Raw genomic sequence first — 22,194 nt, forward strand, 5'->3', positions numbered from 1 at the left:
GGTGCCTTGATAATGCTGCTATAAAAGGTGACCATGACACTCTAGAGTGTGATTGGTACACTGACATTCCGGAAGCCTGTCTGTAGGGGGTCAGAGCTCTGGGGATAGCCTGAAATATGTTAAACCAACGTTTAAGGCCATATTTATGTATATCTGGCCTCTATTTCTACGTAAAAAAAAAAAAACTACAAAAAATTATGGTTCTTGGCAATTTCAATTTTTCTTAATTGTCATCAATTATCATGTTTAGGTTAGTAAAATTCATATTTTTACTTTCTGCTCAATGTGGAACAGGAACCCCAGGGAGGGCAGCTAGCGACCATTTTGCCTAACACCAAGGAAGGGACAGGACCCGACACATCCAGCAGCCACTGGAGACGCACACCTAGCAGCAAGAACAAGTCGGCGATGGGAGAAACCCTAGCTCACCCGGCAAAAAGCCAAGAGGAGAAAAGAACACGCTGACCATGTTCCTCCAGTGGCTTAGACTGGATTCTCCTTAGATTTCCACCGTCCAGACTGCCCTCAGCTGAGATGGGACACCCTCAGGTCACATGCAGATATGTGGCAACAAATCCCACCATTACGTGTGACCATTATGCACCAATAAAAATAAGCAAAGAATTGTCCTCAACTCCCGTTTTCTCCCATTATAAGGAAGACCATTCCCTCCCAGTACTCCCTGGGGAGGAAAGATCTTAAAATCCGACCCTCCACTCCTCAGGGGCTACTCTTCCCAGGTCACGAGAACGCGCATCGGGAACTCAGAGGCAGAATGTCCCCCGGTGATCGTGACAGCCCCAGAGCAGGCCTACAGGTCCTCTGCTCACGTCACCTGAAGAGAGCAGGCCCGGTCACCACCAGGTTTGGAAGGCACGCTCCTCCGTGACCCTGTCACCGTCTCTAGCTGAGTCTCTTGTCTACATTTTTCCCTCTGGGATTCAGGAAGGTGCACTGGGACACTGGGGCCTGGGGCACAGGGAGGGGCAGCGGGATCCAGGACTTGGCTGGGGGACACGCATAGACCTTATGTTAGCCTCCACAGCCCCCCACTTCCTCTGACCTCTGACCTGCCTCTGACCACTCCTCACTGCAGCCCCATCCCAGCCCCGCCTCTTCCAGTCCACTCCAACCCCTCCTCTGAGTCTCGGTCTGTCTATTCCTTCCTCTAGAAGGTCTTCCCTGCAGTCCAGGGCTTAAGGGTCCTTACGGGCTACCCCACCCCCGACATTCACTCTTCAAAAGGAGCAATTCCCAAGCTTTTCAATAAGGCTTTTTAGTTTTCGTATCCAACCCCTAGTCTATGGGCCCTGGCGGGGGCACAGAAAGTCTCTCTCTCACTTTCACTGTCCACAGCGCCAGCTACTAGGTGAACTGATGTCCCTGGGCCCCCTTCCCCCCTGTGCCACAGGCCCCCCACAGTACTCTGCTCCATCTCTGGTTTGGCTCCCATGAGACCTCGGCCAGTAGCCCAGCGCCACGGGCCACTTTCATGGCTGTGCCCCCAGAACCGAAGCCGGTACGTGTGCAGGACCAGGTGCCTCCTGCTGCAGCTCTGCTCTTAGGGTCCCCAATTCCTGTTTGCAGAAGGGGTGTGCCCCCCCCCTGCTGAGCTATTCTTGCCTACCCACAATTCCATCCATCCTGGTTCTTCGTCTGTCTTTAAATTCGGATCCTCAGGAAACGTTGGTTGGGTTTCATAAAAACTCTCCCAAAGAGAATGGTGGGAAGAGAAGTCGGTCGGCTCTTGCTTTTGAAAAGTACGTGAACCCGGCGATTTCCATTTCCTCTTTGACATTTTATGAGAACATGTCCACCGGCCCTTGGATAAGTGGTGGTGGGAGGCAGGACAGGCTGCCCCAGTACAGCACCTTGCATGTCAGGCATCTCAAGCTGCAGGGGTTAGGGAGAGCGGCTGTGGGGCCTTCTCTCTGACTCTCCCTGCCCTTCTCCCCTGAAGCAGGTCATAAACCAGGACAGGACCCTCTGACTCACCCTGAAGCAGGCCTAAGAGCCCAGGTGAGATGGGCCGTCCTCATGGGGAGGAGAGAGGCATCCCAGCCTCTGAGGCTGAGGGCACAGAGAGGAGGCTGAGCCATGGGCCCCGCCACATCCCTTAGTTCATCACCTTTAGAGGAGACCCCTGGCCCTAGCCTGTTCCCTCTACCCTCCACTCTTCATCAACCCTGCTATAAAAATAAGTCTCCAGTCTGTCTCTCCCGGCCTTCACCTCCTCCGGAGGCCCCTGGACCACGTGAAATCCATATGGAATAAAGGCCCGGGCTTTTCTGTGGCTGCACGGTGTTTTCTCACAGGAGCCTCAGCCACCACCTGAGACGGGGAGAGGGAAAGGTACCCTTCCTCCTCCGCGGTCACTAGACTGACCGGATCAGTCATAACTTCACGCAGATCTGGGAGCTCCTTTCTATCCCAGTTGCTAAAGGCCATGCTCTGGATTCGAGTCGGTGCATTTCCACGGCATCCGCGGCGCCCGCAGGTCCTGTCCAGGGAGGCCTTTCCAATGATGGAAGTAAAATCGGATCTTCAATCTACTCATGGGAACAGTGGACTTCAGAGGTGGGGCAAAGGGCAGCGAGCTGAGAATGGGGTAAGAGGAAAGAGCCATTCCTTTCACAGGCTGGGCGCCCCATGCTGGGTGCTCAAGCCCAGGTGCCTGTGGCACTGCGCCTTCCTGCAGGCTGGCTCCCAGGTGGCACCGTCGGGAGGTGGAGGGACAGTTGAGCAGTGGGGTGGAGGAAGGTCCTCAGGTCCTGGGGACGCACTTGGGGGGTGTGCACCCCAGTCTCAGGCGCTGTTTCCTGGTTCACCACGTACGTAAGTGGTCCTCTCCACCACACGGTCCCTGCAGAGCCACCCAGGGCCCTGGACAGAGGCCCAAAGCCGTGGGGCTGCCCCATCTTGACTGGACCCACCACCACGAGATGATTAAAGCTTTTCAGGTTCATCCTCAGGCATTCAGAGTGACAGGAAGCCAGTGAGGAGGGGCGGCCACTGCCTGGTCACACCTGAAGGTGAGGGACAGCCCTCGGATGTGGCCTACAGGGGAGTCTGGAGGGGTCCGGGGGAGCGGGCAATTCTGGTGGGTGTGCAGAAAACCAGAGTGGTGTGGACAGACAGTGGGCAGCAAAGACAGAGCTTCACATGGGAGGGGGGCTGTCCTGGGACGGGCTAGAGGCCACCCTGGTTGTACCACAGCAGAGACTCTGCGTGTTTGTCTTCCCCTGGGACTTCCAGGGAGGCCACGCCTGGAAGGGATGGACTGGCTCACCAGGGAGGACGCATTCAGGCTGTAGCACGGACATTCTGGCTGCTTTCAGCCAGACTCAGAGCCAGAATCAGAACAAAAAGGAACAGAAAGACTTGGAAATTTTACAATGTGGCCAGGAAAGAATAGAAAAAGGCTCTCCAGGTCCAGCCAACGAGGGCTCGGCTGCTGAAGAGACCAGTGCCAAAGAAGCCAGCGCCCGGTGCCCCCATGTCCAGCCAGCAAGACCCACAGAGCTAGGCAGCACTGTTGGGAGGTGGGGATACCTCTGATAGGTGGGGCCTAAGTCACTGGGAACTTGCCCTTCAAGGGGATGACGGATCCGTCTCTGAATCACTCCTGCTTCCTGGCTCGTGATGTAAGGCATTTGTTCCACCATGTGCTCCTTGCCATTGCCACCCAGTGCCCCCGCCAGGCCCAAAGTAATGGAGCCACCCAATCTTGGAATGGAACCTCCAGAACTGTGAGCTACATAAACCTTTCTTCTTCATAAGTTAATTGCCTCAGGTAGTTCATTACAGTGCTGGAAAGCTGACAAAGATAAGCAACCCAAAAAGTCATGCACCCTGCTGAAGTCAGGGCTATGAATTTCATGTACCAATGAAATGCAAAACCAAAGTCACAGTTTGATACTATCCCATGAACTCTGCTAGTTCAATATCCTGCTAGTTCAACTCTGTCAGTTCAATTGTTTTACCTAGTTAATTAACATACTATTTATGTTATGATTATGTCTGTCCAAAAGTTATCCCCCCAAAATAAGGCTACCCAGCAGATCTATAATGCCTTCCCAATCTTCCCATGCCTCATCTTTAGAGATGTGCTGATGTGAGCGGGGAACTGAGAATCCCCCCTGTTGCGGTGTGGACCCCACGTTCTTCCCTGAGTCCCTCGCTGAACCCAAGCCCTGAGGCTGAGCCACTCACAGCAGGCGGAGGATCCCACGCTCCTCTCCTTGCAGCAGCACTTGAAGCACTTCTTCACCACCATGTAGAAGTAGGCGAAGACGACGAAGGGGAAGGGGATGTTGAGGCGGCTGCAGTACTCCTGCACCAGGAAGTACCTCTGGAACTTCCAGACCTGGTCATTGTTCTCCTGGACGGTGCCCACCGTGTAGCTGGCCGGAGGGGGAAAGGCAAGTCTTAGCGTCGGCACGTGTCCACCATCCCGAACCCCGTAACAGTGACATTAAACAACTCCCACCACTGCTGTAGCCCAGATGGGACCCAGTCCACGCTGACACGAGGACCAGGTAACCTGCCACCAGGCCACCTTCAGTCCACGCTGGCCCCAAGAGTGTCTACCTGTTGCTTTGTTCTTTGCTAATCACAAAAAACATGTTCAATGAACTTTGAAATCATTTTAACTTCAAGATCTTTCAAGGATTCTCTTTTTCCACTTGTTTGCTATTGTGTTAGCTAAAGAGGCCCAGAATGTCGACCCCCTGGGAAGAATTTGCCCCCTTAAACATGCCTAATGCAACCAGTCTGGAGAAAGGGTTTGAAGTTTTTATCAAGACTGTTAAAAATGACCTTCCCTTTGATCCAGGGACTTCACTTCTGGGAATTTAACCTAAGAAGGAAATACTAAGGAAAAAAGATGACAATGGCTATGCACACACAGGGGTATTGGCCACGGCACTGCAGGTGACCACTGTCCTCGTCCAGAAGAAATGAACTACCTGATATTAACAGGAAGACAATATATTGTGAGATAAGCTCATCAATAAGGTTCTTCAAGCAGCCTTGAAGATGTGTTTATAGAGCTGTTTGCACAATTCATGTAAGGGACAATGACTAGCCTTGAACTTGTTCTTACCACCTAATCTATGAAAATCACACACAGGGAGAAGGGGCCTGTCCCCAGTCAGGGTCATCTCCAGCACTACCTCTGGTGTCCTTTCTCCTCTTTTCTGCTTTCCAAGTGTCTTACAATCAGTGTGAGATCTTTAAGGGTAAGGAGTTTGTGTTTATTGAACACCTACTATGTGAAAGCTCCTATACCTGGCCTATAAAATGGTCACTTGACTGATCTTCACACCAACCTTCTGTGGTAGATTTTTTTAGGTGGAAGACAGTTCCGTGCTCTGTCATAGCACAGCACACTGAATCCAGGAGTCAGCCTTGCACTTCTTCCAAATGTAGGCCAGGCTGCTTGGAAGCTAATACCAAGCTGTGCTACCCACCTTCTCTGGTTCTGATGCCCACAAAGGACACCGTGTACTGCTGCTGCTGCTGCTGCAGTAAGACAGATCCATGGCACCTCCCAAGTTAATGACATCCAGCCTGAGAACTTTCCAGAAATCACAGTTTCAGACTTTGTGCCAAACAACTGGCCCAAGTTATTGTCCCTAAAAACATCTTAAAATTTGACCTATCTCGTCCAGAATGGATTATACTGACTGCCCGAACACCAATGCACATGAAAAAGGTCTGCATCTGCTTCGATGGGTCAGATGCTGTCTGCAGAGGTTTTATCTGAAAGAAATTCATGAGTCCGGCTGAAGGGAGGCACGTTTCTGCAGCTTCCAGTAGGGCCCTGGCCTCTCTAGCAGGTGGGCCTCCCTCCCTTTCTTAGGGCTCAGAATAGAGCTGCTACCAGGAAGGGCCACACAGGAAGAGACGGCGCTGTGGCTTACCTGGTCACTGGGGGTCAGTTAAAACATCGGGCACCTTCTAGATTTGCAGGAGGAGGGGTTGGCAAACTGTAACCAGGGTCCAGTCCAGCCCCTCACCTGTTGTTGTTACCGTCCTTGAGTTAAGAATGGCCAAGAGGAGTAGAGGGGCCAAATGGGTGCCAGTTCACTGGGCACTGCTTCTTTGGGGGCTTGGAACAAAGCAGAGACCCCAGCTGCCCAGACAGCAGGTCTGCACCCCTGACCCAGGGCCTGAAAAACATGGCTTTGCGTTTGTTTCATTCTCCATTTGAAAGAGCTCTGCCTCACATGTCATTGGGTCATTTCTTCCTTGGGAGAAACTTCAAGGACATCTTGCTGTAACAGCAGCACTCAGAGGAACGTGTAAATCCCAGAACCAGCACCCTTTCCCCACAGTGGCCCGGATGTCAATCCCACGAGCGGCTCTGCTCAACCCCACGGGCCCTAGTTGGCCATGCGGAAGCTGGCCTAGACACTGAGGTCCACCTTCCCTGTATGAAGGCAGCTTCCACAGCCCCCAGTCAATTCCAGCTGGAGCCACACAGAACAGGGTCCCCCTGGGGTGGCTGATGGTTGAGCACTGCTTTGCTAAAGGACTTTATATATTGTTTAGCCATTACTGTCATGTCTGTAGAGGACAAAGGGTATCACAGAGAAGGGCTTTCTGGTGCCAGCATGTGCACACCGCACCCCAGGGCCACACACGTGTAAGAGTGGCCTAGGGACCAGCCATGCCCAGGGTCTCACCACCCTACGGATGCTTCCTGTCTCCCCGCCAACCGCTGACCCCAGCCTGCCATTTTCCCTTCAATGCCACATCTCCCCTGGTGCCTGTGACCTTGAGCGTCCTGCCCCTGGTAACCCTTCTGTTGGCTGGAGATGACCAAAGTCAACTGCTGAGACCAGCTGAGCAGCCCCAGCTGAGCAGGGCAGGAAGAGGAAGCAAAAACCCCACAGAAGGCCAAGTCCTTAGAAATCCACTGAGCCTGGAAATGTCCCTGACAGATAACAGACATTTAGAATTCAGAGAGCCTTGTGCACAACGAAACCCAGAAGTATGTTAAAAGAATAATATGCCGTGACCACAGGGTGGAAAGATGACTAAATATTCAGAACAGTTCTATGATTTATCATTTGTATAATACATCATAACACTAGACCAAAAGGAAAATATGATTCCAACGTTGCTAGAAAGTCTTCTGGCCATGCCCAACATCCTTCTCTGATTAGGAAAAAGAGAAGAAGAAAGGAGCTTAATAAATAGGGAATAAGAAGAAACTACCAGAATGTGATAAAAAGAAAAGAAAAAAGAGTCAGTTCAGGAACAAGACTTGTTCTAAAAGAAATAAGCAAAACGTTAATAGCCTTCCTACACATCAGAAAGTAGCCATTGGAAAAAACATAATAGCAATTCTGTTCAGAACCATAAAGGGCTGGAAATAAATTAACAAAACTCTGCCAGACCCACAAGAAACCCAGGTGACTTTACTGAGAACTGTATATAGTTGAATACACGGAGATCAACTATTTTCTCTAGATAGTAAGGCCGACTTCTCCTAAATAATTCTAAAAAGTCAGCATCCTCACAGTAAAATTCACAAGATTCTTTTTTTCCTTTTGGAAGGAAAAAGAAAAGATTTGCAAGATGGGCTTTGAGTTTCTCCACACAATTAAATACACAAGAACAGCCAGGAAAGCTTGGAATAGGAATAATGAGAACTTGTACAACAGATGTTAAAATGATTAAAAAAATTAACATTTCAGTAATGAAAGCCATTTGGTAGTAACACCAAAATAGAAAGACTGATTACACCAGAATGCAAAGTCTGTGCAAATTTCACAAAGAAAGAGTAGATGCTAATCCCATGGAAGGACCTCAGGATAACCCGAAGCACAAGAAGCGGGTCAGCTGGACGTGGCTTAGTGGACACCCCTCCCAGCTCCCAGCTGATCCCAACCTTCCTGGGCAGTCCAGCCGCCATGTCTATCCAGTACTGCCCCACGCCTGGGGGCCACCTATGTGCCCTCCAGCTGTGTGGGGGGCAGTTGACACATCCGGTTCCCTCTCATTCCCAATAACAGTGTGTTTCAAAATAACCAGAAGAGAGGAATTTGTTTTACCAACATCCAGAAATGGTAAATGCCTGAGAAACTGGATATGCTGATTATCCTGATTGATCACTACACACCATGTACACGTAGTGAAACGTCACACCGTGCCCACAAACATGCACAATTATCACGTGGGGATTGGGGAAAAAGTTTCTTTTCTGAAACTTAAAGGCAACTGAGCAGCAGTCAAGGAAAATGGTGAAGATGTCCTAGTTTCACTATTTTTGAAATGAAGTGACTTTTTTTTTTTTTTGAAATGAAGGGTGTGGGTGGATCTGAAGTGGGTTAGGTAAGATCCGAGAGGATGTGGCTGATAAGAGGAAATAGTGTGATTATCCCAAGATGAGAGGGGAGGGGCCAGCAGGAAGCCAGCAGCTCCAGCAGGGAGTGGCACTGGCACCAACAATGTCAACTCACTGGCCTTTAAGTGATAATTCAACTTAGTCCATAGTGTTGCTATCACAACCAAGATGGCGCCACGCACCTGTGTGGAGGCCCAGGAAATCTCTTTCACGTGCAGGAAATGCCCAGGTCTTTAAAAGAACCTTCCGCATCCACTGCCCACCTCTCCGCCTCCTCCCAACCTCACTCATGGTCCCTGCTTCTCCAGCCCCCACTGGCTCTCTGGGCTCTGGGTACCAGGACCTCTGAGCACGGCTCCTCCACTTGGTCACGGCTGACACCAGCTCTGCTGCCAATATTCCCTCTCACGTCACGACTCCCCCCCCCCACCCCGTAAACAGCTTTTCCATGATGATCAGATTACGTCACAACGTATCATAACGATATCTATGATATCATACTATATAATATCATGTCATCAGGTCACATGTTGTTGAAGTAGCAGCAAGCCTTTAGTCTACACGGGGGATTATTTTCTTCCTCCTACTTTTCTGCATGTTGATAATAAAGCATATATTGTTCCTCAGATTTGTAAGTAATCATTCTCGGAAATAAGTCCAGACCCCATGGTTGACGGCTCCTGGCCAGAGCCGCAGTGGGTGAGTTCCCCTTCAGGACACAGTGCTTCAAGGGCCACTCCAAGTTCACTTCGTGCCTCTGATAAGCCACATAGGGCCTGGGACAGAGCATTTTAACGTAAAAAAAAAAAAATCACAGATGTTTGCAACCATTTCCTTTACCACTAAATACCGCCCTGCAGCCTGCCTGTGTGACTCAAAGGTATGTGTACAGTGCCTTCATAAGGTGGCCTTTGGGCACGGTGGAGTTTTTAAAGGAGAGTTTTGATGTGGCACCAGTCGGGGGTCACAGTCAGGGACAGCTCAGACAGTAAGCCCTGAGCAACATTAAAAGTGACCAGAAACAGTGCTCTGAGGACTTAGTCCAGGGACCACAATGGCCCCTCCAGCTGCTCTCAAGCCAGGGAGTGACACAGGAAAAGGCCCTGGGTTAAGCCAGGCTAATCCAGGCTCCCAGGAAGGGGGTCCCCGGCTCTCACTCTGAAACACCAAAGGGGCAAGAACCGCTAGGGCACGGCTGGGGGCTCACAGAAGAGACGAGTCCAGCCAGACCCCTGGGGTTGGCCCAGATGGGAGCTGCGGATTTACCTCCTTACCCACCAATGTCAGTTTGGGCTCCTATTCCTCTGAACTCCAAATCCTACCACCCACGATCATGATGTAGATGATGAATTACAAACACAGCAAGGCCTTCGTAAATGGCTTTTGTGAACAATTTGCAACACAGATTCTGAGACCAACTGAGCTGGTGCAACTCACGGGTCACAGCCTCGTGTTTAATTTCTGCAGATAGATTCACTTCCGGCTTTTGCTGCACCTCTCCAGGGTAAGCTCAGTGGAATCTGTTGTCACTGTAGAGCACCAAGCCCCACTCCACCGCCCTCTTGCTCAGGTTTGAGACCCACTCTTCTTCCCTTGCCTGTGATGCATCGCTACCTGTCACCTGCCATGTCTCTGCGGCTGGGAGGTGGGGGACATGTAGATATCATTTGGACATGGTGACACTGCCTGGCTTGCTGAGGGAGAAACTTTTGGGTTCCTGAGTCCCTCCCTAGTCACGAGTGGGAGGGAAAGGGTGGCACATTCCCTCTGGGGGAACTTGGGACACCAGTGGCCACACGGCCTCCGTGGCCCAGGCACGTGCACAGAGCAGATGCTGTACATTTTGTGACGGATCTCCTGCTCTGCTGCTCACCACGAGGCTCCTCAGCCGTGACACCCCAGGAAGCAGCCTCGGGACCACCAGCTGATTAGTGAACAGGACGTGCAAAGGACACTGTCCTCCTCCTTCACCAAACCCACAGGGTCCCAGGGCTGAGATCAAGGCGCAATCGCCACCCTCGGAGCCTCCTGTCCAGAAGAAACGTGCTTCGTGGTCTAAGGACCCTCTCCACAAAGGAAAGAGGACACCAGGGAGGCTGAGCTCATGAAGGGAAAGAAAGGAGAGGACAGAGCCGGGAGTCCGGAAGCAGGAGGAGCCTGCACAAAAGCATGGCGCCGAGCAGGTGGCCCTGCTTAGGGAGGGACAGGGGGACTTCCTGGGGGATAGACCTGACAGTGTGTTCCAGGGTCAAGTCACACAGCCCCCTGGGGAAGATGAGGAGACTGGAATTAAAATAAAATCCTCCGAGGGTTCTAAGCAGAGCAAGTGATGCACTGGACCATGGGAGACCAGAAGGCCACTCCGCGTGATGTCCCCAGAGGCACATGTCCCACGTAGATGTGCCTGCCTCTGACAAACAAAGCAGGTGACCCTCCTGGGTAGTCTGTACTCCTCACAGCCTCAGGCCTCTGTGTAGCAACTGACTGTTCTCGTTCTCTTCCTAAATTAAAAAGCAGTATGTGGTTGTAACAAGTGAAATGTATAACTGAAGTTTTAAGATATGAGTGTTAGTGATTAGAAAATAAGAGTACACCCTAAAACTAGTCTGTGTTTTTTATATTAAAAATGCCATCCTTCAATAAACACAGAACTTACTTTATCTTTTTAAGGATTGTATAATATTTTATAGTACAGATAAAAGACGCTTTATTCAATCATTCCCCTACCAACAGGTATTAAAAATGACCCAGGAAACACCTTTGTATGCCCCTCTGTCAGATTCCCAGGTGTGAGAAGGTTTGATTAAAGCCTGTGTGTTTTTCCCTTTAGTAGCTATGATCAGATTACTTTCCAAAGACTTGGTGGCTGTTTGTGCCCCAGCAGCAATGTCACTTCCCAGCCTCGTCTGTGACACCACAGGCTCCCTTCAACTTGCGCCCATCCGATGGTGCAAAACCAGCATCTGTCTTAATCTGAACTTCCCCTCCCAGAGGGTGGAGCTCCTTTTCACAGGCGGTTAGCTACCTGAATTTCCTCCTCTGGACGCATGGTCATTGTCTCTAGCAGTTTTTCTCTGGGCTCATCTTGTTATAAATTCAGGAGTTCTTCCTTTATTAGGAATTAAAAGCCTTTGTTCATCATATGCATCAAAAACATTTTCCCCAGTCTTTACCACTTCATTTCAGATCTCTTTTATCTTAAAAAAAAATGTTTTATGAAACTAAATGTGTTTATTTAGTTTGTCATTCATAGCTTCTGGGTTTCTGGTTTTGACTGAAGGGTTCCGATCCACATCAAGCTGTAATAAATAATTTGTTAAATTTGCGTATTTGTTTGCAAACGTCTGTCTGCCAGAACTGGTGTGGCTGAAATTGACCGTCTACCCTAAAGGACAAGTTCCCCCGCTGACACCACCACCGGGGACTCTGAAACCCTCTGGGAAGATGAAGTGTGAACGCACAACAGCGTTTTCTAAGTGTATGAAGGAGAACTGCCTAAGCCAATAAAGATACGGTCAGGTCCTGGCAGGTCCCACTCAGCCTCGTCAGACATGTGTCCCAGAGAAGACGCTCTCCGGGCTCCACTCCCTGAACTCCCATTTAAACTGAACCATTGAAAGCAGCAACTGAGCTCCTGTAAACGCTAGAATCTACACTAGCGAGTCCCACAGAGCACAAGCAACCTCGGAGCGGAGCAGAGCTGCCCCAGGGTCACCGTTGTGCCGGCATCTGGGCGCCTGGGGACACTGCTCTTGGGTGCTGAACACCGGGCCTCCATTTGTCACAGGTGGCTGGAGGTGCTCACCACTGGTGTCAACTTAAGGCTCAGCTCCTAACGGTGCTTTAAGTACGGTCCCTTTAAGGCCCCAGCCCTGAGGACCCTGCTCTCAGCCCCTCCAGGGAGGCCCTTGGCTGCTGCGCTCACGGCCCTCCTGGCCTGCCCGGCGCGGGGTGGACACCCGTGAACACGTGACGGGCACATACCCGAACATGGCGACCAGCAGGTTGACGAGCAGGATGTTGGTGGACAGCATGTAGATGCACACCAGGGGGATGGTGACCCACTCGGGGAAGCGGGGCAGGCTGTGCTCGTCCAGCTCCACGCACAGCGGCTTGGACTCGTTGCCGGTGAAGGTGCAGTGGGCGAAGTCGTACGTGGTACCTGAGCGGGTGGAACCAAAGGCCCAGTGAGCCCCCTCCGAGGGCCCAGGGCCCTGGCACACCGGGGACCCAGGTCGCGGTCATGGAAATCCAAGCCAGGGACACGCCTCAGAGTCACCGGTCCCTCCACCCCGAGCTTCCTGAGCTACCTCCCCACTCCTTGGGGACTTCACTGAGGTCAAGATAAAGCAAGGCACCTGCCCCATGGCCTCCACGGGTCAGCAGGTACCGGGCACAGAGCTAGAGGTCCAGCCTGTGAGACACGCACAGGGGCTCTGGGGCCACAGACGGGGGCAGTCCACCCAGAGGGAAGGGTCTCTGAGCTGAGAGCAGAAGGCTGTGCAGGAGCCAGCTACGGGGCGAACGGGAGGAGCAGGGCGTCCCAACAGAGCCAAGGCCTGCGGCGCGGGCATCACTGAAGACATCATCCCTCCCCAAACGAGAGATCTAGATGCCCAGCGACTGGACACACTTTTTTTTCTTTTTTTAATTTTTACACTAAAACAGCGGGAAGCCATCAGACTGTTTTAAGCAGGGGACAACACATCAGACTCTCCTCAACTGGCTGCAGCGAGGATTGTGGGGAGCCAGAGAGGGAGCTGGGAGGTTGGGAGGAGGGTGCAGGCAGACAGAATGGGATGGTTAGGGTGAGCTGGGGGCGGGGACACAGCAGGATGTCAAAGCATCTTAGAGACAGAGTCCACACAGCCAGCTGAGGACATGGATGTTGGGGTAGACTCAGAAGAGGATCAAGAATGACATCGAGGCTCTGGGGTGCACAGATGAGCTCATGGTGGGGAGACTGGGACAGAAAGATGGAGTCGCCCCCAAAAGGGCACACAGCACACTAACAGCCGAGATTGCTGTCCCACTGGCCACCATGTATACTCCCAAGTGGGACCAAAACACCAACATGGAGGACCGTCCCGAGGACAAACGCAATGGCTTATGGGAAACAGCAAGAACAGTGAGCAGACGGGATAATAATGACGAAGAGGAGGAAGAACCCTGTTTCTAACGTCCTGGAAGAGGCTCCAGCACAGGGGGGCCAGAGAGACTGAAGAAGAGAGAGCCACAGGACACTGAGAGGTGCCACCAATCAGGGCAGGCGCTGGCTCCAGGAGGCCGTCAGCATCGTCTATGGCGGGCAGACAGGAAATGACGGGCAGACAGGAAATGACGGGCAGACAGGAAATGACGGGCAGACAGGAAATGACGGGCAGACAGGAAATGACGGCTGGGCTGATGTCGGCACCATAAAGATGCTTCGCACAGTTCACGGCCAGCACCAGCACACGCCCTGCTCTGCTCGCAGGCGCTGGGTATGGGCGAATTAAGCCACCGGCCACCACCGCTGCCTCCCCAAACCCGCTGGCACTGGGCTGATGTGAAAGTTTAAATTCCAGGTTCAGACCAAATTTCTCCACGTTGCTCTTTTTAAAACAAATAGGTGCCCCGTTACCCTGTTGTAGGAAAGCACAGCGGGGTTCCTCCAGCCGCCACGTTACTCTGAAAGCATTCTTCAAAAGGTTTGAAAAGTGAAACGCTGGGGACAAGGGAGAATCCTGCTTAGGAGTAAAGACAAGGTTTGGGGCTTGCTTTTTCAGTCCGTGGCTCTGGCCCCCGCTCAGTGAACACCTGGAGCTGCGGTCAGGGTCAGCCCCGGAGGCTGCCTCCTGGTGGCCCCCTCCCAGCCCCATCTCCACCTGAGCTACGTCGGCTTACCGTCCACGTCGCTGGGGACCTGGCCGAACATGGCCAGGTAGGGCTCGTAGATGACGGAGCGGAAGATCCACCTCCAGCGCTGCTCGTTTTGCCTCAGGATCCCTTGCCTGGCCACCCCGAAGGCCACCATCCACACGGCAAAGAGGAACAGGAAGAAGAAGACATCGACCAACTGCCAAGGAAGGACATCAGAACAGAGTCGGGGCCGTGCCCACGGGCAGCGGGGCCGCAGCCTGGCTGTTCTCAGTTAGCCCTGGTCCCGGGGCCCTGAGACTCTAGGTTACCTGTGCTCACTTGCTAATTTTTAAAAAATGGCCGGCATCACCTTTGGGTCTGGGGACAACACTTTTCCAGAATTAAACCTGAAGGATGCCTGTGTGTCCACCAGTCTCCAAACCAGCTCGGCACCCGCCGCTGAGTGACAGCTCAGCTCAAGGACATACAAAGACCTACGGGGAGGACCTCTCTGTGTCTAGACCTCACGTACTTGCATTCTTTAAACCCCTAAATTATTTCTGTAGGTTTCTTTTCCTTGGGAAACAAAAGCAGTTCTTATTAGACAAGAATGGACAATTTGATTTTTTATTAAAGTTTTTGCACACACAGCATGACTTCATAGTGACTCCCTGCCTCAGATATGCTTTGAGCGAAAACCACAAGCTCAGCCTCAGTGTTGGAAAGGAACGTCCAGATGAGCTCATCCAGACCCATCTCGCTGCAAGACAGACAGTGGAGGTCTGAGCCACATGGAGAATCAGCCTAGGGAGCCACTGCCATGTGTGATTTCCCCTCTGGTGCAATGTGAGCCTGGGGGGTCCTCCCTGCATGTGTCCCGGGGTCTGAGGTCAGGTTCCAATCCTCCCCTCCCTGCCCACGCTCTTAGCAAGTTGTTCAGACTCCATTGGAAGCCCACTGTAAAGTGTGCATCTGAACGCGGGTGTTTATTTCCTACTCCCAGCCGTCTCTCCTGAAAGTTCAACCTGGGAGACGCCCCTCATGAGGACACGTGGAAGAAAGCAACCATCACTGATTGAGAAATGCATCCTCCTGTCAAATCATTAGTGGAACTGAACGGAGCAAGAGAACCGTGGCTGGAGAGACTCTTGACTCTTACCATCCTCTGCAACATTATGATCTTGGGTCCTAAATTTCTGCTTACAGTGAAAATGTGGATCAACCTTAGGGTGAATATAATGTAATCCAGGCAGAAAATGACTCGGCCGGAGTACAGCGAACTTTTATTAGAGGGGTGGAGCCTATGGAGAGAAGGAGAACAGATCTGTGAGATGTGGACAAAGCATCACAACGTCGAGTTTTTAAAGTAACCAAGCATCAGGGAGCGGCTAAGAGCCAGGAGCTGAGCGTGTGGAACAGGACAGGAGCACCACCACTGCCCTCTGCCACGTGGGCGCCAAAGAAGGCCCCAAGAGCTCTGGAGGCTCCTGGCTCCCTGTCCCTCATCCTCACGTCCTCCTGCCATCTTTCCTGGCTCACAGGGAGGTGTCCAGGATGATGCCAACCCCACCCCCAACCCCTGGACTTGGCTCTGCCAACTTCCCTCAAAAACTCACCTGGGTCTCCCTGACACTGATCAGCTAAGCCCTGCTACCAGAGGACACCCCTGTCAATTCTGAGACCCTCAACCTCAGCAGGAAGGATTGAGGAGGAAATGGCATTCTCGCCCCTTAGCCGTGGAGGGCGAGCATGCCGTCTTCACAGGGGCAAAAGGGAGCAGATCGGCTCCTCTGCAGAGTGGCGCCCTGTGGGCCTGTCGATGAAGCAGCCCCCCCCTTTGGCCTGGAGGGACACGAGCAACGGAACCACGCCTGGGGCTTCCCAACCGCTTCCACAGGGAGGGCGGCTGGTGTTTTGCCCTCAGGGGCAGCATTGGATTTGTCTGATGACACACTCTGGCTCCGGGATGGAGGATTGTGCTGGCAGCTGAAGGACAGGCTCCGTGGCCAGTTTTCAGGTTAAGGTCACATGTGTCTTAGGTTACACACCCAAAATGAACCAGTAGCCTAAGGTATTCGGCATCCTCATCACCCTTTACTCTCCTTGGTGTGTAGTTCCCTCTCCCCAAAGCCTAGAAGGCCAAAAGGAAAGATCACAGATCCCCGAGAGGGAAGATAGGAAACGCTACCCCATGCTGACCAGGCTGATCCGGCTGACCAGGCTGACCAGGCTGACCAAGCTGACGGGGGCCTTTCCAAACAGTCGACTCCAAGCAGCAGCCCCCAAGGGCTCAGAGGGTCCCAAGAGTTTCTCTCCACTTTGGTGCCCACAATGTCAAAAATTAGGGAAAGCAATGAGGATAACTCACCGAAATACAATCCCCGCTATGAAGTAGAACAGCCCCAGCGTGTCCATTACGTTCCACAGGTCAGTGAAATAATTCACCCCGTTCATGTACCACTGCAGCCCAGGGAAAGAGAGAGGTGTCAGCAGCCTGGGACCACCGTGTGCTTCCCGTCCTCCCCCAGGTCCTCTCTGTGCCAAGAGAGCCCTAACATGCCCCTGCCACCCGGGGGACCTGAGGCTGGGCTGGGCCCCAGGGGCTCTGCTATTCATGTGGTGCTGGTCTGACAAGAGAAAGGTCTCCTGGTCCTTCTGCTCCTTCAAGATGAAGCCGCAGAGGGCGAGCACCACCTGCCTGGGCACCTGGGAAGCACGGGGCCACCTTGTACGGTGAGCAGCAGTCACACACCTCACAGTTACAGAGGGGCTATCCCTGCTGGGCTCGTTGTCAGCTTCTGTATCCACGTAAGATTTGTCTGGCACATGACAGTAAAAGGCCTTAACTAAAGGACTATCCAGGAGGAGACGCCTCTCTAGCCACCGTAGACTGGATTTGGGGAGTTCCAGGGGGTCCTCTAACCTGTTATCTGTCCTCCTACTCCAAGTATGTTTCCTGGGGGCCCACAGGATTGCAAGCCCTGGGCCAGCCTCCTGGACACAGAGAGATCAGTGGGTGCAATACCCATCCCCAGGAGTCCACTGTTCCATGGAAAGACAGGTGTGAACCATGTTAAAACCAAGTGTGAAGAGGATGGGAGAGAAGACAGAAGTTCACCGGGGAGTAAGCTCAGATAAGGGCCACCATATTCACTGTGCACACCAAGAAAGCCATGGCAAAGAGGGCCCGGAAGGGCCAGGCCCACTCATCTCTCCACCCGAGATGGCTGGTACTCGGGTCCTGCTTCCTACCCTGATGGGGACACCGAGGCCTGGAGGCTAAGGCGCCGCCCTGAGCACAGGCCTCCCTGTTCTGAATCTCCAGGCCCCTCAAGCTCCCACCTGGAGGAGTCAAGACGCACAGCCCCAGGCACCTCCTTCCCCATGAGTGAGTGGAAAGAGCAGCTGAGTGGGCAACAGAGGAGGCTGCTGGGAACCAGTACCCCTGGGAGGCCACGGCTGGAGCAGCCCTGGATGGACCGCGTGCTGGGAACTGACCATTGGGGAGGTGGCAGGGGTGTCCACCTGGCTGGGCAGCATGATTCCAACTGCCATTTGCTTTCCCTGTGCCTGCTGAGACGAGGGTCTGCCCTGGCACTGGTCTGCCCCTGCCCTCCGGGACCCAGGCAGATACCAGCAGCCTACACAGCCTACACGATCTTGCCCAGGTCACCTTCAGAAGCCACCCTGGCCTTCATGCAAAGACACCTTAGGCCAGTTCCAGGGCTCCAGGAACCAGTGCAGGGAGAAAGCTCTTTTTATTTCTTCATCATCATCATCATCATCATCATCATCAATGAGAGGAGGCCTCTTCTCTGAGCGTAAGAGCAGAGGCAGACTGAATTTGTAAACTACCAGGTTTACAGGTTCCCTCTCAGGATCTGGGGACATGGTGGGCCTCGAGATTGAATGGTGTGCTTTGTGAAGGTGCGGGCGACTTGCTCCATCTTAAGCAAACACTCATGGTGCCTGCTTAGCAGAGCCCAGGTGATTTAGCAACTGTGCCGTGCTATTGACTGTCCTGGTTAAAAACCCCAAGTCAGCAAATCAGTATCTGCCTCCAGGCCAAGGTCACCTGGAGACGCTACAGAGCAAGGCTCTTTGACTCCCAGACACAATTTAAATCAGGTGGCCTCTATTTCAGGGTTGTTTTCCTCTCACAAATGTGAATCAGTTTAATGAAGACCACACCCGGCCAGCAGAGCCACTTCCTGGGGGAAACTAATCCCTTAGGAGTCCAAAGGCACCGGCTGCAGAAAAGAAGAGCAACAGCGACCCCAAGTGGCAGGTTCTTTAACAACAAGCCCCTCATGGCTACAGTCTGCGGACTCCCTGGAAGGCCACGCAGCCGCCGCAGGCAGAACCACTGAGTTAGCACAGGCTCAGTGTTGGATAACGAACACTGACTGGACACCCTCAGTACCACCCACCAAGCACCCCCATTCTGGACGCAGAGGGTAGGGGCTCTCCGGCCTTGCGGGCTTCCCTTCCTCCAGCAGCCCCAGGGAAGACTCTAGCCCACTTTCCCTTCTGATGTTCCTACCCCCCTGTCCTCTGTCCACTCACACTCCATGTCCCTGCCCTGAGCCCTCCTTGCTCTCAGCCTAACCTGCCCCAGGCCTTCTCCAAGCAGGATAGCTGCCTGGGTCTCCCCCCACAGGCCAAACAGGTGACTTAGTGGCTAAATGCACAGCTGATGCTTGTATGGAGATGTCTGTGATCACAGCAGTTCCTCTGGGCCAACCTGTCCTACGGTGCTGGCCCCCACTCAGCTCTCCTCAAGAGCTCCTGGAAGTGACCCCACCAGTCATCCCTGAGGGGACAGCTCCACGGGCACAAAGATATCTGTCTGGTTCATTGCTGTATCTTCAGGGTCTCGTGCAGGGCCTGGCACGCAGTCGGTGCTCACTAAATACTTGGTGAAAGACAGGATACAGGAAAAGGGACTGGGCTTCCAGAGTTAGGCCCGTCTCCCTGCGGTTCCAGCCAGGCCGGGCTCTTCCTTCTACAACAAACAGAAACAAGCCCCTTTTCTCAGTGTCATGGTTCCTGTAGATGCCTAAGGACCCGCCTGGCAGCTTCTGTGTCCTAACGTGACGGGAGCAGGGTCCGGGATGAGACTGGCGGGGGAACGTGTGAGAAGATGGGGGTGGAGGAAGCAGGAAAGCTTTTCTTACTGTTTACCAACATTCCAAGATGAGGCACCAAGGTCCCCTCCACTTGGAAGGCCGCCCTGAGCACCTTGAGGCCAGGGAGCACCTCCGGGTGCTTGCTCCCTCCCTGTCCTCGGGACTCACTTCCCGCTTCCCTTTGCTGCTGCCACACAGTAAGTCAGAGAAGAACTGGGCACAAGGCTGGCCACTGCAGAGCGCATGGGCCGTGTGATGGGCTGAATCATGTACCCCAAATGGAAGTCCCAACCCTCAGCACCTCGGAGCAGGACCTCGTCTGGACGGGTCACGGTGATGTGACGGAGTGAGTCAGGGGGGAGTCGAGTGAAGCAGAACGGCCCCCACCCAAAGTGACCGCTGTCCTCAGGAAACCAGGAAATCAGGACACAGACAGGCTCACAGGGAAGACACCACATGGATGTGACACAGGGTCACAGTGTTGCATCAACAGGCCCAGGGACAGCAATGATGGCCCAAAACTACAGAAGCCAGGGAAAGGAGCCAGCCCCGCCCACACCTGACCTCAGACTCCAGGCTCCAGAACTGTGAGCAATGAGCCCGTGCCACTGAAGCCACCAGGCCATGGTGTTTTGTCACCACAGCCTTACAAACTATCACAAAGCATGACCCGGACAGGGCCATGGCCTCAGGAGGCAGAGCATGGGGCTCCCATGGGGCTGTCGTGAAATCGGGAAAACGCTCTGCACCCCTGCAGGACCTGGGAGAGCTGCAGGAGACAGCCCAGCAATCGGCCACGTCCAGCACTGATGGTCACTTAGCCCTTCCTCTTCACCTCCACCCAGCCCCACCCCACCCAAACCTCCCACCTCAGGGCACAGGAAGACAGGAGGAGGGCACTGGCCCAGGACCTCCCGCTCCTTCCACCTGGCAGACAGAATGGATCAAGAAGCTCCCTGCTGAGAACAGACGCCCTCAGACTCTTCCCAATCCAGGGAAAGGCTGCTCAGACCAACGTGGGGTTCTCAGGGTCGTCAGGGCCCTGTGACGGACAGGACAGCATCTTCTATCACTGGGCCTACTACTCCCAAAACTGCAAGCACCCCGTACGTTCTAAGGGCCTGGCACACACTGCGGAGCCCACACATGTTGAGGCTTGGGCTCAGAAGGGACAACAGCAGTGGCAGCAACAGCAGTTCCTAACAAGCTGTGAGCCCCGATCTGAAGGGTTTCTCAGACAGCTTTTCCTACAGGTTCAGGGACAGCCCCACTCTTCACCATCAACATGATTTCTTTGAGAATTACTAACTAAACACCTGCGACAGGTGAGGCCAGGGCTCAAGTTTTGGATTCAACAGTGGAGAGGGGAAGCCCAAAACCGCAGATGCCCAGAAACCAAGAAAAACCCAATCATCATTTCACACCGACTCCCTGAATCCCACAGGGAGCCCCGCTTTTTGCTCTGACACAAGGCATCACGATGCCCTTAGCTGCTGGAAAGTCCCCCCAGATACCCTGCCACCTGCTATACTGCCCCCTCCCAGGGCGACAGTCACGGTAGGAACACGGATGACTCCTGATAATGGCAGGGGCTGCAGACCAAGGTCTCTGTCCCTTGAACACCACCCCACCCCTGACTGACCCATCGTCATCGATTAGCCGCAGGCAGAGGGCAGAACATGGGGCTGGCAGATCTCCCCAGATGACCAGCAGCTTGCGAATGCACCCCAGGTTCACGGGCAACCAGCCAGCAGGGACGCTGACGTCTGACTTTGAGCCCCAGCTCCCCAGCGGCTCCCCTCTGCTGGGCACTAGGAGGACGTGGCCGCGCCCTCGAGCCCTCCTACCTGCCTCACTTCATCACAGAACAGGACGAAGACCAGCGCGTACAGGACCAGCTCGGGGGTGTGCGGCACCGCGTGGAAGTCCATGAGCAGCACGTAGGCAAAGAGCAGGAGGAAGGCGATGTAGAAGACCACGTTCCAGGAGAAGACCACGAACGGGGAGGTGAAGAAAGCCACGTAGTGCCACAGGAGCCGCTTGTGCTTGTCCACCGGCTTCTTCCTGAAGGAGAGGCCAGACGCCACGGTCCAGGCACGCGGTGGAGCCGTCGGGTCCAGCCCTCACGACACACACACATCCAGGAAGGGACCACACAGGGCTCCAGGACTGACCCTGCCAGACAACGCCGCCTAGATAACTGGCCCCACCACCCGCCGTCTGGAACCAGACTCAGGAAAAGCCTCCCTGCACTGAACCATCCCTTACCCAAGAGCGCGCAGGTGTGGACGCGCATACACACATCACGCTCGCACACGCGCACACAAACACACACACACACACACACACACACACAAACACACACACACACACACACTCGGGGGTGCCCCAGTTCCTACCTGAACGACACGAAGCCACAGCCCACCAAGGGTATGAGAAACAGACACAGAATGATCTTCCAGTTCTTGGTGTCCCGGGAGATCTCTCCATACCACTGCTTGGAAAGAAAATTCTACAAGGACACAAGACAACACAGATTTGATTCATGCAGGTGAACCTCTCTCCCAGCCCCCACGCCGCCCCAAAACTGATCTAAGTTAGTATTCTTATAAGCTGCCTGGACTCGGGAGGGCTATGAGAGAACAACTTAAAATCCTGTTTGATTTTAAGTTTTCTTCCATGTTGGGTATGTGAGCTTTCAAACAGCCACATGAGTGCGAGTTCAATGCACCGATGGATCTTTAACCAGCTAATTCTCACTACGTAAGTCCACACCAGTATCCTTCTGACTCCCTTCTCTAATGATCACAAATTCACGGGCATGGCCAACCCTGTCTGTAGGCCCCCAGGGATTCCTTTCTAGACACA

The 22,194-nt window shown here is 53.4% G+C and overlaps 1 protein-coding gene across 1 annotated transcript in view; it reads right to left on the reverse strand.

Annotated features, from left to right (window-relative positions):
- The window catches only part of Trpm8 (transient receptor potential cation channel subfamily M member 8), a 70,742-nt gene that overhangs the window by 12,021 nt on the left and 36,527 nt on the right, over window positions 1-22,194 (reverse strand). The window contains exons 15-21 of the mRNA XM_076865950.2: window positions 21,726-21,838; window positions 21,174-21,390; window positions 16,566-16,657; window positions 15,357-15,498; window positions 14,243-14,414; window positions 12,341-12,518; window positions 4,213-4,403 (exon numbers count right to left, since the gene is read on the reverse strand). Of these exons, the coding sequence (XP_076722065.1) occupies window positions 4,213-4,403; window positions 12,341-12,518; window positions 14,243-14,414; window positions 15,357-15,498; window positions 16,566-16,657; window positions 21,174-21,390; window positions 21,726-21,838 (1,105 nt within the window). The remainder of the gene's footprint in view (window positions 1-4,212; window positions 4,404-12,340; window positions 12,519-14,242; window positions 14,415-15,356; window positions 15,499-16,565; window positions 16,658-21,173; window positions 21,391-21,725; window positions 21,839-22,194) is intronic.

Source organism: Callospermophilus lateralis, chromosome 9 (genome assembly GCF_048772815.1).
Source record: "Callospermophilus lateralis isolate mCalLat2 chromosome 9, mCalLat2.hap1, whole genome shotgun sequence".
In the NCBI taxonomy this organism is placed as follows: domain Eukaryota; kingdom Metazoa; phylum Chordata; class Mammalia; order Rodentia; family Sciuridae; genus Callospermophilus; species Callospermophilus lateralis.